General features: G+C 44.0%; 1 protein-coding gene across 1 annotated transcript in view; it reads right to left on the reverse strand.

The window, feature by feature from the left end:
* SVOP (SV2 related protein) overlaps positions 1 to 12,087 on the reverse strand; it is a 107,761-nt gene extending 95,674 nt beyond the window's left edge. Inside the window, exon 1 of the mRNA XM_055238612.2 lies at positions 11,795 to 12,087. Coding sequence (XP_055094587.1) covers positions 11,795 to 11,829 — 35 coding nt within the window. The 5' untranslated portion in view covers positions 11,830 to 12,087. The remainder of the gene's footprint in view (positions 1 to 11,794) is intronic.
* Positions 12,088 to 19,061: the final 6,974 nt, after the last annotated feature.

Raw genomic sequence — 19,061 nt, forward strand, 5'->3', positions numbered from 1 at the left:
AAGCCTGAGTGTTATAAACTATGTTATGTAATGCATTCAACAATCCTAACAGGGAAATATTATTAATAACTCTAGTTTCAGCCAGGCACAGTGGCTCACACCTATAATCCCAACACTTGGGAGGCTGAGGTGGGAGGATCACTTGAGCCCAAGAGTTTGAGACCAACCTGGGCAACATGGCAAGACCATGTCTCTACAAAACACTTAAAAATTAGCTGACCGTGGTAGTATGCACCTGTGGTCTCAGGTACTGGGGAGGATGAGGTGGAAGGATCACTTGAACCCAGGAGGTCAAGACTGCAGTGAGCTATGATTGCACCACTGCACTCCAGCCAGGGTGACAGAGTGAGACTCTGTCTCAAAAAAAAAAATCTCCAGTTTATAGACAAGCAAACTGAGGCTAGGAGAGGTTACACCAATGGTTCCCAGGTCTCCTAGATAATATGCAGTGTACTAGGACCCTGGCTCAAGTAGCTCCAAAACCCATGATCTTAACCAGTCAGCCAAAGCTTCTGTACCTGAAGCCAAGAATACCCCTGTGGAACTGATTAAAATGCTGATTCCTGGGCCATACTCTAGACCTAATAATGCTTTTGCATCTCTACAGAGTGGGGCCGAAGAACCTGAATTTTAATAAGATGTTGATGGCAGCCACAGAAGTCTGAAAGTAACCATCTGATGCCTGCCTGCTCTGAACTGGGGAGATGGGGTGTGAGGGGTTGGATGTGATGACCTTCCATTTCTGAATGTGTTGGAAGTCTATAATTAATGGAAATTTTAGTTCTCTATGGATTTTATTTATTTGCATTTTTCTGCCATCCCCGTCAACCTGAATAGCAATGAGCTTGTTCCTAGGATAGCAGACCACTAGCTTATATCCTGGACAAAAGGTAATGATAAAAAATAAATCATAGTTAGCATTCATGAAGCCTTTATCAGGGGCTGGTAGCTCCGCTAAGCACATTATGAGCATCATCTCAAGGAACCCTCATGCCCTAGGAGGTGGGTGCCATTGCTGTCTCCACTTTACAGATGATAAGACTGAGGCCTAAAGAAAAACAAGGAACTTGCCCAAGATCACCTACCAAGTTAGCCAGAAAGTTAGGATCCAAAACCAAATCGCCTGAGTTGAGTGCGCACACACTTATTCATTCTCTGACATGGCCTCAGTAGAGGGAGTGGGTTACTCTTCTGATTGGAGAACAAAAAAGCCTGTGCTGCAGCTTTCAGAGTCAGTCATTTGTCTTTGTAACTTTTTTTTTCTTTTCTTTCTTTCTTTCTTTTTTTTTTTTTTTTTTTTTTTTTTGAGATGGAGCCTCGCTCTGTCACCCAGGCTGGAGTGCAGTGGCATGATATCCACTCACTGCAGCGTCTGCTTCCTGGGTTCAAGAGATTCTCATGCTTCAGCCTCCCAAGTAGCTGGGATTACAGGCACGAGCCACAACGCCTCGCTAATTTTTATATTTTTAGTAGAGACAGGGTTTTGCCATCTTGGCCAGGCTAGTCTCGAACTCCTGACCTCAGATAATCAGCCTGCCTCGGCCTCCCAAAGAGCTGGGATTACAGGCATGAGCCACCACATCTGGCCTTGTCTTTGTAACTTATTTATTCACTCATTCATTTAACAACCATACAGAGGGGACCCTCTCTGTGTCAGATTTGAGTTCTTGCCCCCATGGAACTTACAGCCTTTTACCAAAGGTACCCTGAGCATTGCAGAAGACGCACAAGTTGTTAAGAGAACATGTACAGGGTGCCAGCATGACTCAAGTCAGAGGAATGAGGCTTAAAGAGAGATCTGAAGATGCTGTAGAAGTGAGTGACTGTCTGCTGGACTCAAGCGATTCTCCTGCCTCAGCCTCCCGAGTAGCTGGGATTACGGGTGCCAGCCACCACACCCAGCTAATTTTTGTATTTTTTTAGTAGAGATGAGGTTTCACCATGTTGGCCAGGCTGGTTTCGAACTCCTGACCTCAAGTGATCCACCTGCCTCGGCCTCCCAAAGTGCTGGGCTTACAGGTGTGAGCCATGGAGCCTGGTCCTAGAGCAGTGGTTTTCAATCGGGGCAATTTAGTCTCCCAGGGGCATCGGCAATGTCTAGAGACAGCTTTGATGGTCACAACTGGTGGGAGTGAGAGTGACATCTGGTGGGTAGAGGAGGCCAGAAATGCTGCTAAACATCCTACAATGCATAGGACAGCCCCCCCACTACAAAGTATTGTCTGGTCTAAAATATGAATAGTGTTGAGGCTGAGAAACCCTGGGTTAAAGAGTGAATGAGATACTATTAATAATTACACCAGGCTGGGCAGAGTAGCTCACACCTTTAAGCCCAGCACGTTGGAAAGCTGAGGCGGGAGGATTGCTTGAGCCCAGGAGTTCGAAGGCTGCAGTGAGCCATGATCATGCCACTGCACTCCAGCCTGGGCAACAGAGAGAGACCCTCTCTCTCAAAAAAAAAAATTAATTAAACAAATAAGTTAATAAATACACCAGAATAACTGCCATGATCCAGGCTGGTGCCAGGCATATTCATCCAGAGAGCTGAGAATCAGTCTTATAGAGCTGAAAATGCCCTCAAAGGTGACCCGGGCACTCCCTTGTGTCTCAAGGAAGTTAAATAAATTGCCCAAGATCACATAATCATTCACATGCAAATCTGCATAATTCTTTTAAACAGCCCAGAGAAGACCTTAGCTGGGGCTGTAAAGCTACTGTCTAGGCCGGTGAGCCCTGGAATAATCCTCCCTAAGACCCAAGGCCACCCAAACAATGGCCTCTTTTCAAGGAGACTTTCTTTCTTTGGCCTCCAGACTATTGTAGTTTTTGTTTTGTTTTGTTTTTCAGACTGGGTCTCACTTTGTCGCCCAGGCTGGAGTGCAGTGGTGCAATCATAGCTCACTGCAATCTCAACCTTCCAGGCTCAAGTGATCCTTCTGCCTCAGCCTCCCAAGTAGCTGTGACCACAGGCACCACACCCAGATAATTTTTTTTTTAGAGAGGGGGTCCTTCTATGTTGCCCAGGCTGATCTCAAACTCCTGAGCTCAAGCGATTCTCCTGCCTTGGCCCCCCAAAGTGCTGGGATTATAGACAAGAGCCATTGCACCTGGCCCAGACTGTTCCCCTTAAGTCACTGAAACACTCATTCCTCATAGGTGAAGCTGGCTGGCATAAAATGTAAACATTTTTGAAGTGAAGGGGTGTGAACAGCTTTGAGTGTGAGTTTTTCTGTTTTGTTTTTTGAGGCAGGGTCTCGCTCTGTCATCCAGGCTGGAGTGCAGCGGCGTGATCTCAGCTCGCTTCAACCTCTGCTTCCTGGGTTCAAGCGATTCTTATGCCTCGGCCTCCCGAGTAGCTGGGATTACAGGCACACGCCACCACACCTGGCTACTTTTTGTATTTTTAGTAAAGACAGGGTTTCATCATGTTGGCCAGGCTGGTCTCCAATTCCTGACCTCAAGCGATCCTCCCACCTCGGCCCCCACCAAAGTGCTGAGATTATAGACGAGGGCCACTACACTATCTTATATAATGCACTCAACAATCAGACTATTCCCCTTAAGTCATTGAAACACACATTCTTTAAGTGAAGCTGGCTGGCATAAAATGTAAACATTTTTGAAATGAAGGGGTGTGAGCAGCTCTGAGTGTGAGGTTTTAAAGGCTGTGGTGGGTTCCCTTGGGCGATGCCCAGGCTATTACAATAACTCCCTACTTTTTGCCTGAAGTGAGTGACAATGATGCCCTATCTCTCCTCCTTGTCCAGGGATCCTCCCCCTCCTTTGGCCCCACTAGGTCTCAGGGGGATGGGAGCCAGCAGGAAGTCTCATGTGTGCCTTTGCCACCTCCTCTGGTCCTGTGTCTCTATGCAGAGATCTTCTCAGTTAGAGGAACCAGGACCTGCTTCTAGCTTCTCCCCTAGAACTCAAACACAAATCCTTGCCTGGGTTAACATGGGCTCAAAGAGTTTACCTGGGACAATTTCAACAGCAATAGTCATATAATCATCGCAGCATTATTCACAATCACCAACCTATGGAATCTACCTAGGTGTCCATCAGGAGATGAATGGATCAAGGAAATGTGGTATAAACACGATGGAATACTATTCAGCATTAAGAGAGAAGGAAATCCACTCATTTGCAACAACATGAACGAAACTGGAGGACATTGTGTTAAGTGAAATAAGCCAGGCACAGAAAGACAAATACTGCATGATATCACTTACATGTGGAATCTGAAAAAGTCAAACTCATAGAAGCAGAGAGTAGAATGGTGATTACTAGGAGCTTGGTAGGGGCTTGGAGGAATTAAGGAGTTGCTGCAGGTAAAAAAAAATTCAGTTAGGCTGGGCGCATTGGCTCACACCTCTAATCCCAGCACTTTGGGAGGCTGAAGCAGGCAGATCACCTGAGGTCAGGAGTTCAAGACCAGCCTGGCTGACATGGCAAAACCCCGTCTCTACTAAAAATACAAAAATTAGCCAAGTGCAGTGGTGGGTGCCTATAATCCCAGCTACTCAGGAGGCTGAAGCAGGAGAATCGCTTGAGCCTGGGAGGCGGAGGTTGCAGTGAGCCAAGATCACGCCACTGCACTCCAGACTGAGCAACAGAGCAAGACTGTCTCAGAAAAAAAAAAAAAAAATCAGTTGGACAGGAGAAATAGGTTCAAGAGATCTATCGTACAACATGGAGACTATAGTTAATAACAATTTAGAGTATTGTATACTTGAAAATTGCTAAGAAAGGAGATTTTAAGTGTACTCACCACAAAAAAGGATGTGAGATGACGCATATGTTAATTAGCTTGATATAGCTATTTCACAATTACACATATTTCAGAACAACATGTTCTACACCATACATACATAATTTTTATTTGCCAATTTAACATTTTTAAAAATATTAAAATAATAAAAAAATTTTTCATGTAATCAGTAGTCAAACTGCTGTTTTCCTAACCTCCCTGATTTAGTCAAAGAACATGAGGAAGTACGGCCCGGTATGGTGGTTCAAGCCTGTAATCCCAGCACTTTGGGAGGCCAAAGCAGGTGGATTGTTTGAGTCCAGGAGTTTGAGACCAGCCTGGACAACACAGCGAAACCCTGCCTCTACCAAAAAATACAAAAAATGAGCTAGGCATGGTGTCATGTGCCTGTAGTCCCAGCTACTGGGGAGGTTGAGGTGAAAGAATCAGCTGAGCCCAGGGGGTTGAGGCTGCAGTGAGTCATGATTGTGCCACTGCACTCGAGCCTGGGCAACTGGAGTGAGAGTCTGTCTTAAAAAAGGAATATAGGGAAGCAGAAAATAGACATGAAGAAACAAAGCTATGTCTGGTCTTTCCAGGTAGACTGGGCTATACAACTGCTAAAACTTAATAGTGGTCCCACTGTCAGGGAAAATAACACAGCCGACAGACAGATTTTTCTGGTTTTTCATTCATGTAGCTTTCCTAATCATTTGGCCTGTCTATATTGGTCTACACTGGAATCCAGTAGTAGGTGAAACTGACAGCAATATCCCACACACTTGGGATACATCAGATCCCACCCTTGTGAAACTCTCACGAGGGAAGACAAACACTAAACAATAAATAAGCAAATTATAGAGTTTATTAGCAGATGATACGTGCTATGAAAAAAAGAAATAGGAGAACATGGTATTGGAGGATAGAGGAAGAAGGCTGCAGCTTTTTTTCAACTGTGATTAAATACACATAGCATCAAACTTACCGTCTTAACCTTTTTTTTTTTTCTGAGACAGAGTCTCACTCTGTCACCCAGGCTGGAGTGCAGTAGCACGATCTTTGATTACTGCAACCTGCACCACCCAGGTTCAAGTGATTCTCATGCCTCAGCCTCCTGAGTAGCTGAGATTATAGGTTCATGCCACCACACCTGGCTAATTTTTGCATTTTTAGGAGAGACGGTTTTCACCATGTTGGCCAGGCTGATCTCGAACTTCTGGCCTCAAGTGATCTGCCTGCCTTAGCCTCCCAAAGTGCTGAGATTACAGGCGTGAGCCACTGCACCCGGCCCAATCTTAACCATTTTTGAGTATACAGTTCTCTGGCATTAAGCACGTTCACATTGTTGTACAATCATCACCACCATCCATCTGCAGAACTCTTTTCATTTTGCAAAATTTAAATTTAAATTCAGTACCATTAAACACCAACTCCCCATTCCCTCTCCCCCCACCACCGAGCTCCTGGAACCACCATTTTACTTTCTGTCTCTATGGATTTGACTGCTCTAGGCACCTCATGTAAGTGGGATCATGCTGTATTTGTCTTTTTGTGACTGCTTTATTTGCACAATGTCTGCAAGCTTCATCTGCATTGTAGGACTGCCCAAATTTCCTTCCTTTTTTTTTTTTTTTTTTTTTTTGAGATGGAGTCCCACTCTGTTGCCCAGGCTAGAGTGCCACGGTGCAATCTCGGCTCATTGCAACCTCCATCTCCTAGGTTCAAGCGATTCTCGTGCCTCAGCCTCCCAAGCAGCTGGGATTACAGGTGCATGCCACCACATCTGGCTAATGTTTGTATTTTTAGTAGAGACGGGGTTTCACCATGTTGGCCAGGCTGGTCTTGAACTCCTGAACTCAAGTGATCCACCTGCCTCAGCCTTCCAAAGTGCTGGGATTACAGGCATGAGACACTGCACCCAGCCAAAATGTCCTTCTTTTTTAAGGCTGAATAATATTCCAAATGTGGATAGACCACATTTTGTTTCTTGAAAATTGCTAAGAGAGGGGATTTTAGCAATATTGCACAATGGAATATTATTCATCCATTCATCAGTCCATGGGCATGGGTTTTCATGTTTGGCTATAGTGAATAATGCTGCTGTGAACATAGAAGTACAGATATCTCTTCAACACCCTGCTTCCCATTATTTTGCATCTATAACCAGAAGTGGAATTACTGGGTCACATCACATTATCTTTATTTTTACATTTGAGGAACTGCCATACTGTTTTCCATAATGGCTACACTATTTTATATTTCACCAACAGTGTGCGAAAGTTCCAATTTCTCTACATCCTCACCAACATTTGTTATTTTCTGATTTTTTTGGTCTTTCTTTCTTTTTTGTGACAGGGTCTCATTCGATCACCCAAGCTGGAGTGTAGTGGCACATTCCTAACTCACTGCAGCCTCAAAACCCTGGGCTCAAGCAATCTTCCCTCCTCAGCCTCCTAAGTAGCTGGGACTACAGGCACGTACCACCATGGCTGGCTAGTTTTTCAAAATTTTTGGTAGAGATGGGGTCTTGCTTTGTTGCCCAGGCTGGTCTCACAGCTCTTGGCTTCTAGCAGTCCTCCCGCATTGGCGGGCCCAAACTCAACCTTGAAAGACAGGGTTTGTAAGAAAGGAGACAGTAGATTCAGCAAATGCAGGATAATGTCCCAACTCCTTGTCATATACTACAAGACCCTGGATGACCTGCTCCCTGTTGTCCTCAGCAGTTTCTCCTCAAGCCACTTGTTCATTAATGATCTATTGGCTGATTTAGAGACACACCAAGCTTTTTTCTCAATTCAGGGCTTTTACCCATACAGTTTCTTCTTCCTGGAATGTTCTTAATCCTCTCTCTTTTTCCTGAAATCACATCTCCAGAGGATCAGGTCAAATGTCACTTCCTTAGGGAAGTCTTCCCTGATACCCGCCTCCCATCTAAAACTAGTCTCCTTACCCGTACCCTGCATTAGTTCTTTTTTTTTTTTTTTTTTTTTTGAGACAGGATCTCACTCTGTCACTCAGGCTGGAGTGCAGTGTCACGATCATGGCTCATTGCAGCCTTGACCTCCCAGGCTCAAGCAATCCTCCTGTCTCAGCCTCCCTAGTAGTTGGGGCCACAGGCATGAGCCACCAGACCTAGCTAATTATGAAAAAATTTTTTTTAGTGGAAACGGATCTCAATATATTCCCCAGGCTTGCCGTAGTTCTTGATAGCACTTAAGACAATTCTCATAATTATTTGCAATGATGTGTTCAGTGTCCTTCCTCCTACCAAACCAGTGCTGTCCAATAGAACTTTCTGCAATTATGGAAATGTCCTAGACCAGGGGTCCCCAATCCCTGGGCCAAGGACCCGTAACGGTCTCTGGCCTGTTAGGAACCGGGCTGCATGGTGAACCTTGGGTGAGCGAGCATTACCGCCCGAGCTCCGCCTCCTGTCAATCAGCAGCGGCATTAGATTCTCATAGGAGCGTGAACCCTATTGTGAACTGACACACAAAGGGTCTAAGTTGCAGGCTCCTTATGAGAATCTAATGCCTGAAGATCTGAGGTGGAACAGTTTTATCCTGAAACCCCAACCCTATCCCCCTACTTAACCATCCCATCCATGGAAAAATTGTCTTCCAAGAAACCAGTCCCTGGAGCCAAAAAAGTTGGGGACTGCTGGCCTACACATATGCTGTCCAATATAGTAGCCACTAGCCACATGTAGCTATTGAGCATTTGAAATGTGGTTAGTATGACTGAGAGACAGATTTTTTAAAAATTTTACATTATGTATATATACACACACATATTTTTTTGAGACAGAGTCTCACTGTGTTGCCCAGGCTGGAGTGCAGTGGCACAATCTCTGCTCACTGCAACCTCTGCCTCCCAGGTTCAAGTGATTCTCCTGCCTCAGCCTCTCAAGTAGCTGGGATGTGCCACCATGCCTGACTAATTTTGTTTGCATTTTTAGTAGAGACAGTGTTTCACCATGTTGGTCAGGCTTGTCTCGAACTCCTGACCTCAAATGATCTACCCACCTCGGTCTCCCAAAGTGCTGGGATTATAGGCGTGACCCACCGCACCCGGCCACATATTTTCTATAGTATATTATATATACATTTTATATTGTATATTATACTATATAAATTATTTCATGTACAAACTGCATACTTTAAATTCATTTAAGTTTAAATTTAAATAGCCACATGTAACTAGTGGCTAAATGTACTATTGGACATTGCAGCTCTAGATTGTGAGTTGCTTAAGCACAAGAACCATTCTACCTTACTCAGCTGTAGAATCCTTTGTACCTAGGATGGTATCTAAGTAAATCAGTGAATGAATGAATGAATGAATGAATGAATTGATCAATCAGTGTCTGCAAACTTGCTTTCAAGAAATCATCCTAGAAAGAACAGACCTAGAAAAGTCTGATTTGCACAAGGTCACACAAAAAGGCAGAAGTGGATGCAAACTCTCAGCCTCCCAAATCTCCTCTATGTGGTGCTGTCCCAGAGTGGACAGCGTGTGAAAAACAATGGTCTTTTGTGGTCTCAAATGAACCACCCCAGAGCTGTGTGAAGGTTCCTTCACGTTCGAGGAAGGACTGTTTCTTAGACACCCTCACTCCCTTTCCCCATTCCCCAACCATGTAAACTACTTAGTGGCTTATAATCTGCTAACACTTGGCCTCCCACGGGACTGAGTCTATTCCAAAGTCCACTCTTGCCAACCCTCTGCAAGGCACTCTGAATTTTTTTTAGCCATATTGCTCTCAGGAAATCTGCTGCCTGCAATCTGTGCATAATATACGAAGGGTGTGGTTAAAAAACATCTAAATCGTGATTTGTAACCCACTCAGATTCATGTGGCCGTTTCATTTAGCTTACTCTTTTTTTAGAAATTGAGGTCAACACATTTCAGAGCTAATTTTGACTTCATTCAAATGTCATTTGGGGTTTGCAGATTAAGATTTTGAGGGAGTCCAGTATAGCAAACCTACATATTTTGTTTATATAAATGATTTTTCAGATGTAATAATAATAATAGCTAATACGCACTGAGTGCTTTGTGTCTGCCTAGCATTTGGCATATATTATCTCATTCGATCTTCACAATAACCTTGTGAATTAAGTACTGTTATGATCCTCATTGTGTAGCTAAGGAAACTGAGTCTCAGAAAGGTTAAGTCATTTGCTTAAAGTCACACAGCCAGGAAGTGGCATCGTAAAGATTTGAACCCAAGTATGTCTGATTCAAGAGACAATGTACTTAACCAGTACACAATTTGGCCTAATATATAATATATGTATTTATGCCTATTAAGCACCAGAAAGAATAATCAAGAAACTTAACTCTGGGGAATAGGACTGGGGTTTGAAAAGAAAGGAGACTTACTCTTTATTCTTGTGCTTCTCTTTGAACTTTATTTACCTTTATTTATTGGCACATTGTATTATATTTCTATAAAAACCTAAATTTTTACATTTAAATAAGTAAAAACTTCCTATTTTTGCTTTTTTTAATTAAAGAAGGAATTGTCATGATAATGTCAGGTCTATATATTAGTAGATTAAATATACATGACCCTTTTGCAAAGTTCATATACACATGAATCTTTGAAAAGTTCACATGCTCCGACATCATTGAAAAATTTATCCCAGGAAAACCACAGGTCCAATATGTAGTCTTATTCTGAGTACCAAAGTTCACATTTCTGATATTAAATTATTTTTTATTGGGGTAATAGTTTTATTTTTGAACATGATATTTACTCTCCATAAAAGTTGTATGTCTTCCTTGGGAAATTTGTAATCAGACCTTTACATTTTTATGTACTCTTATATCTACCTCTGGGTATTATAACCGAACATCTTCTAGCATTTGTGAAATAATGCTGTATTACATAATCAGATATGCTATTTGTGGATCAATTAGTAAAAGCTTTAAAGCAAATTTTAAATTAATTAAAAATTTTAGTGAAAATTAATTTTACTCTGATTGAAAAGTAAACATTACAATCCCCTTCAGTACTCAGAGCCTCAGAGAAGTGTATCAGTCACACTAAAAGTCACTTGGGAGAATTCCTCAGTAGATTATAGAAAAAAATAATCCACCATTTTTAAAATCAAGAAAATACACACATACTAACTATAATTTATCCTTTCTAACAATCTCAAAGGGAATCTACTCTTACCACTCAAATGGCTAGTGTTTCTAAAAATTAAAACAACCCCTGCCCCACCAATGTTCTTTTTAATGCCCCCTCTCATACTCTTGGAATTTACTTAACAAATCACTATCTGCTTGTGGTAGGAAAAATCTGTAAGCCCCACAACAAGGCCCCTGTCCTTTCGGTTGCATGGTATTTCCCCCAGATTCTCAGAGCAAATTTGGCTTTTCTTAAAAATCGCCATCCTCAAAGCAGTATATTCCTGATGTTCCGACGGTGAGTCTCACTCTAGCTAGCTGCTACAAAAACCTTTCATTCAGAAGAAGGCAAGAGGTTTCACCGACCGTGCACAGCCCTCTAATTCACACACTGCATAAACAACAGGACTTTGCCCAACCCTCTCCTCTAGGAAGGCATCCCAGTTTTTTTATCAACCAGTTTGCAACATCAGTATCATTCCCTTCCAAAAGACCTTGCAGAAAAATTATGGATTTCACAGCATAGGATTAGGGCTGGAAAGGACCGATGTCATTGCATAGACTCACCAATTCTGTCCACATTTCAAAACAGCAGCTAATGCTTTCTTAAAGCTCACATCTCAAAATCCTTTTAGGATCGAGAGCAATTAAAAGGGGAATCATAACCCCCCTGGTTCCCCCATAAGGTCCTGACAGATCTGATAAATGGAACTGAGTCAGAGATACAGAGGCTGGGCTGCTGGGGAAAGAAAATGGCTTGTCTCCTCCAGGCCCTAATTCCTTCCTCTGAAACAGTTGCCTTTATATTCAAGAAACCATGCGGAGATGCACCCCCCACCACCCCCCTTGCAGGTTTTCGTTTTTTAAAAGAAAGCCTGTCTGCCTCTTGCTCGCCCCCATGATACTCACGGCAGCTGCCTTAGCTGGAATAAGTCCTCCTCCATGTCCGTGCTGCGCCAGGACGAGCCCTTCTCATGGCCCTTACATGGTAGTGGTGGATGACGAGCCCTCCGATTTTCAGCACCGGGATGCTGGACAGCACCCGCGCCGCTTCCTCCCTCGAGCAGCAGCTGTTTGGGGAGGGAGCCGCTGGGGACCAGCCCACGAGACAAAGCCTCCGCCGCCAGGAGACCGCGGCGAGAGTGGGCGGAGAAGAGGAGGCGGAGGGCAAAGCGAGCTGCGCTGGGAGAGGGGGCAGGGAGAGCCCTTCTGCTCGGAGGAGTTCACAAGCTCTCTGGCTGATGGTGTATCACTGGGATGCCTACAGGGCACACCAGTCTGTGAAATGGTTGTCCGGGTACCAGTGAGCACCCTTTGGTTGACGATGCTTGTCTAAATGTTTATTTGCATGGATTCATTAATGTTATCCGTATAATACTCTTGAAACTCAGGCTGCTATAACAAATGCAGGCATGCATTTAAGTACTGTTTACTGAGCACCTATGTGCCAGGCACTGTAATAGGCACTGGGGGTATGACAGAACAAATTCGACCTGTCATTGTCATCGTGGAGCTAAGCGTCTAGTGAAATGAATCCAGAAAAGAAAAATGTAAGTTAGGTATGAGAAGGCCAAAGATCACTCATTCTTTCAACAAGCGTTATTGGGTGAATTCTACAGCCCTGACCCTGGGGAATAAAAACGTGAATAAAATAAAGTCTCTGCCTCCAAGATCCTAGCTAGTTTAATGGTTCCCCTAGCCCACCTCTCACTAGAATTTCTGACCCCTTTAGAACTTAAGCTCCATGAGGTTTCACTGATGTGTCCCAAGTACTAGAACAGTGTCTGGCACATAGAAGGTACTCCATAAATATTTGTTGAATAAATGGTTCTCAATTCAGGCTGCATATAAGAATTGCCTGGCTCCATTTCAAACCAATTGAACTCAACTCTCGCGAGGTGGAGGCCAAGCCTGGGTATTTTTTATTTTTTTAATATTTATTTATTTATTTTTGAGACAAGTTCTTGTTCTGTTGCCCAGGCTGGAGTTGCCGTGGCATGATCATGGCTCATTACATCCCCGACCGCCTGGGCTAAAGCCATCCTCCCACCTCAACCTTCCTAGTAGCTGGGATCACAGGCTCACACCAGCATACCCAGCTAATTTATTTATTGTAGAGATGGGGTCTTGCTTTGTTGCCCAGGCTGATCTAGAACTCTTGGGCTCAAGCAATCCTCCCATCTCAGCCTCCCAAAATGCTGGGATTATAGATGTGAGCCATTGTGCCTGGCCTCAGGGTATTTTTTAAAAGCTCCCCAGCACCATGAAGTGAAAACCCCTGATCAAGTGTGAACAAATGAAAATAAAAGCTGAAAAATTATACAACAGAAAACTACTAATATGATCCATGATGGCAGCTGGCAAGAGCAATGAGAATGACGATTGAATGGACACTTACAAGGAACTAAAGGAAGAAGGAAACATTTCTTTTCCTTTTTTTCCTTAATTGTTGACAAAGGGTGGGGGAAGTTGGAAGAGGGAACAAGAAAACCAATCTGAGAACTGAAAACAATCTCACATCAAATCCATAAAAGGACTTGAAAACCCAAAATTGAATGTGTGCCGGGCACCCGGATATGTAATTCACCATGGTCCCCTTGATCTTTGCAACAATCCTATGAGCAGGTGTGATTTTTATCCTTATTTTGCAAGATGAGGAAACGAGGCTCAGAGAAGGGTTGATTTGCTTGCACAAGGACATGCGGACAGGAAAGAGTTGATCTGGACTTAAAACCCCAGCAGTCTGTCTCCACAACCTGCGCCCTTAAGTGCTAGGCTTTCTCTGAGTGTCTCAAAAGAAACCATCCATTGCGGGTATAGTAGGAGAAATTAGAATTATCGAAACATTGGATAACTTTAAACAAATCTAATGGTGGGAAAACCAATTATACAGTGGTACTCAAGCTCCAATGTATTATTTATCTAGTAAATATTAATGGAGCAACAACTATGTGTCTGTCACAATGATAGTTTGAACTTGTTCATGGCTCCTTCTCACCTCATACTGGAGTCAATCACAATTTGTCCCACCCACACTAATTTCTAAAGGAATCTCTCCCCCATCCCTGCTGTGCACTACATTTGGTATCGCATGATTCCTGGCCACAGCTGATTGGCTAAGAGGGTGGACACTTATCTAAAGACATCCAATCCAAACACTTGTCAGTATCCCCATTGTTGCATAGCTGGGAGAGGGAGCTGGACAATCTGGTACCTTTTCAATGATGGATTCAAATGTCTCTGAAGGTTTTTGCTTTAATTACCCCTTTTCCCTCAATCCTGGTGTCAGGTGGGGCTCTCTAGGGCTCTATGAATATTCATTACGCTCCTTCTAAATAGCCCCCTTAGGGGTCGAGCGCCATGGCTCACGCATGTAATCCCAGCACTCTGGGAGGCCGAGGCGGATAGATCACTTGAGGTCAGGAGTTCCAGACCAGCCTGGCCAACATGGCAAAACCTCGTCTCCACTTAAAAATAAAAAAACTTAGCCAGGTGTGGTGGCACAGACCTGTAGTCCCAGCTGCTCAAGAGGCTGAGGCAGGAAAATCGCTTGAAGCCAGGAAGCAGAGGTTGCAATGAGCTGAGATCGCTCCACTGCACTCCAGCCTGGGTGACAGAGCGAGACTCTGTCTCAAAAAATAAATAAATAAATAGCCACCTTATCATCCCATTTCAGCTTCTACTCATGTGCCTTAATCAGGATTTTTTTTTTTTTTTTTTTTTTTTGAGACAGAGTCTCTCTCTGTTACCCAGGCTGGAGTGCAATGGCGCGATCTCGGCTCACTGCTACCTCCACCTCCCAGATTCAAGCAATTCTCTGCCTCAGCCTCCCAAGTAGCTGGGATTACAGGTGCCCGCCACCATGCCTGGCTAATTTTTTTGTATTTTTAGTAGAGACGGGGTTTCACCATCTTGGCTGGGCTGGTCTTGAACTCCTGACCCTGTGATCCACCCGCCTCGGCCTCCCAAAGTGCTGGGATTACAGGCGTGATCACCACCGCACCTGGCAATCAGTATTTTTTGATGTTCAACAGAGACTAAGTCAAGTTCCCTCGAAGGAAAAGGGGAGTTTGCAGCCTGGAACTGGAGGGTGGTTAGAGCAGGCTCAGTCCTGGGGACTCTCTTCCCAGCTCCACCTCTTCCTGGGTGGGTAACCTTGAGCAGGTTGTCTAACTTTCTGTGCTTGCATTTCCTCATCAGAAATACGGGGATCAATAACCATAACTACTTCATAGGGTGGTGGTCAGAATCAAAGATAAAATGGAGGTGAAGGACCACACGCTTGGATAGCACATAATAAGTATTAGCTGTTGCAATGGTTAAATTAATTTATTTTAATTTTATTTTTTGAGACAAGATCTGGCTCTATCATCCAGGCTGGAGTGTGGTGGTGTGATCTCAGCTCATTGCCACCTCCACCTTTCAGGCTCAAGCCATCCTCCCAACTCAGCCTCCCGAATAGCTGGGATTACAGGTGTGTGCCACCATGCCAGGCTAATTTTTGTATTTTTTATAGAGAGGGGGTATCATCATGTTGCCCAGGCTGGCCTCAAACTCATGAGCTCGAGCAGTCCACCTGCCTCAGCCTCCCAAAGTGCTGGGATTGCAGGCTTCAGCCACCGTGCCTGGCCACAATGATTAATTTTAAGTATCAACTTGGTGGGATTAAGGAATACCTAGAGAACTGGTAAAGCAGCATTATTTTTTTCCCGAGACGGAGTCTCGCTCTGTCGCCCAGGCTGGAGTGCAGTGGCGCGATCTCAGCTCACTGCAAGCTCTGCTTCCCAGGTTCACGCCGTTCTCCTGCCTCAGCCTCCCGAGTAGCTGGGACTACAGGCGCCCGCCACCACCCCGGGCTAATTTTTTGTATTTTTAGTGGAGATGGGGTTTCACCATGTTAGCCAGGATGGTCTCGATCTCCTGATCTCATGATCCGCCCGCCTCGGCCCCCCAAAGTGCTGGGATTACAGGCGTGAGCCACCACGCCGGCCTAAAGCAGCATTTTTTAGTGTGTCTGTAAGGGTGTTTCAAGAGGGGATTGCTGTGTGAGTCTGAGTGGACAAAGTTCAGGAAGATCTGCCCTCCATGTGTGAATGAGCACCATTAAATCAGCTAGAGGCCCAGACAGAACAGAAACAGAGGAAAGGTGAGTTGATCTCTTTCTCCAGGAGCTGTTTCTTCTCCTGCCCTTGGACATCAGAACTGCAGGCTCTCTAGTCTTCAGAAACCAAGACTTATACGTGTGGCCCCCTTGGGTTTTTGGGCCCTGGAATTTGGCACAGCATCCCAGGGTCTCTAGCTTGCAAATGGTCTGTTATGGAAATTCTCAGCCTCCCTAATTATGTCAGCCAATTCCCCTGATAAATCCCCTCTCATGTATTATATGAGAGATACCTTCTATTTATATCTATGTAATATATTATATGAAGATATTATTTATCTTATTGGTTTTGTTTATCTGTAGAGCTCTAATACAGTGTTTATCATTATGTTGCTCTCTTCACCCCCCGCCCCCAAATCAATACCTTTTCTACTACCTTAAAATGTTAGCTGGCCTATGAAGGATAAGAAAAATAGATGGTATTGGGAAAAACTAAATCCTCCTCAAGTTTATGGAAATCAACAGAACATGTCCAAAATTGAGATAACAAAAACTAGCCATATGAGTATCTCATATAGAAATTTGCCTGTAGATACTAAAAGAAGCAGCTAAAAGACTGAGAGTGGGTGGAAGTGGAACTGCCGCTTTTTTTTTTTTTTTTTTTTTTTTTGACGGGTCTTGCTCTGTCGCCCAGGCTGGAGTGCAGTGGTGTGATCACAGCTCACTGCAGCCTGGATAGTAATCCTCCTGCTTCAGCCCAGCTCAAGCGATTCTCCCACCTCAGCCTCCCAAGCAGCTAGGACTACAAGTGTGCACCACCACACCTGGCTAATTTTTGAATTTTTTGTAGAGATGGAGTTTTGCTTCATTGCCCAGGCTGATTTCAAACTCCTGGGCTCAAGTGATCCTCCCACCTTGGCCAAAGGTGCTGACATTACAGGTGTGAGCCACTGACCCTGGCCTGAAGGTTTCTTTTAGTTGTAAACTTCTGGTACTATTTTATTTTTAAACCATGTGCATCTTACTACCATGATTCTTTTAAATAATTTTTTAATTAAAATAAATTTTTTGAAACAGGGTCTGGCTCTGTTGCCCAGGCTGGAGTGCAATGATGCAATCTCAGCTAACTACTACCTCCACTTCCCAGGCTCAAACCATCCTCCCACCTCAGCTTCCTGAGTAGCTGGGACTGCAGGTGCATGCCATCACTCCCGGCTAATTTTTGTATTTTTGGTAGACACAGTGCTTCACTATGTTGCCCAGGCTGGTCTCGAACTCCTGGGCGCAAGTGATCCACCCTCCTTGGCCTCCCAAAGTGCTGGGATACAGTTGTGAGCCACCAGACCTGGCCTAAAAATAATTTTTATTGTGGTAAATACATATGTCTTAGCCAGCTCAGTTGCCATAACAAAATATGATAGTCTTGGTGGCTTACACAACAGAATTTTTTTTTTTTTGAGACAGGGTCTCTGTCACTCAGACTGGAATGCAGGGTCATGATCATGGCTCGCTGCAGCCTCAACCTCCCAAGCTCAAGTGATCCTTCCACTTCAGCCTCCAGAGTAGCCTCCTGTAGTAGACCACAGGTGTGCACCACCATGCCCACCTAATTTTTGTATTTTTTCTGGGGAAGGAGTCTCACTATGTTGCTCAGGCTGGTCTCAAACTCCTGTGTTCAAGCCATCCACCCACCTCGGCCTCCCAAAGTGTTGAGATTACAGGTGTGAGCCACTGGACCCAGCCCAGAAATCCATTTCTAACAGTTCTGGAGGCTGACAAGTTCAAGATCAAAGTGCCAGTATAGTGAGGGCTCTCTTCCTGGCTTGCAGATGGCCGCCTTCTCTCTGTGTGCTCACATGCTCTTTCCTCGGCACATAAGTATAAAAAGAAAGCAAGCTCTCTGGCATATTTTCTTATAAGGGCACTATCTCATCACGTCAGCCCCACCTGCATGACCTTCTGTAACCTTGATTACTTCCCAAAGGCCCCATTTCCAAATACACATTATGGAGTTACAGCTTCAACATATACATTTGGGGTGGACACAAACATTCAGTCCTTAACTATGTATCATAAAGTTTGAAGTATACAATTTAGTGGCTTCGAGTATATTCATAATGTTATATAACCATCATACTATTGACTTCCAGATCTTTTTTGATCATCCCAAAGAGAAACTCTACCCATTGAGTAATAACTCCCTATTCCTCCCTCCTCCCAGCCTCTGGTAACCTCTATTCTACTTTCTTTTTTATTTTTATTTTTTAGAGACAGGGTCTCACTCTGCTGTCTAGGCTGACGTGCAGTGGTGCAGTCATGACTCACTGCAGCCTCAACCTTCTGGGCAACCCTCCAGCCTCAGCCGCCTGAGTAGCTGGACCTACAGGTGCATGCCACCATGCCCAGCTAAGTTTTATTTATTTATTTATTTTTCTGTAGAGACAGAGTCTTGCTATGTAACCCAGGCTGGTCTCAAACTCCTGGCTTCAAGTAATCCTCCTGCTTCAGCCTCCCAAAGTGCTGGGATTACAGGTGCGTGCCACAGTGCCAGCCCTATTCTACTTCCTATTTCTATGAATTTGCCTACTCTAGTTACCTGATAAGAGTGGAATCATACAATATTTGTCCTTTTTATGTGGCTTATTTCACTTAACATAATGTTTTCAAGGTTCATCCGTGTTGTAGCATCTATCAGAACCTCATCTTTTATATGACTGAATAATATTTCTTTGTAAGTATATGGCACATTTTTAATCCATTCATCTGTTGATGGACACGTGGGCTGTTTCCACCTTTTTGGCTATTGTGAGGAATGCTGCTATAAACATTGGTCTACAGTGTATCCCTTTGAGTCCCTGTTTTCAATTCTTTTGAGTATATAAATAGGAGAAGAGTTGCTGAGTCATATGGTAACTATGTTTAAGTTTTTGAGGAACTGCCAAGCTGTTTTCTACAGCAGCTGTACCATTTTACATTCCCACCAGCAATGCACAAGGATTCCAATTTCTCCACATTCTCCTCAACACTTGTTGATAATAGCCATCCTAGTGGGTGTGAAGTGGTCTGATTTGCATT

Source organism: Symphalangus syndactylus, chromosome 13 (assembly GCF_028878055.3).
Source record: "Symphalangus syndactylus isolate Jambi chromosome 13, NHGRI_mSymSyn1-v2.1_pri, whole genome shotgun sequence".
Lineage (NCBI taxonomy): Eukaryota > Metazoa > Chordata > Mammalia > Primates > Hylobatidae > Symphalangus > Symphalangus syndactylus.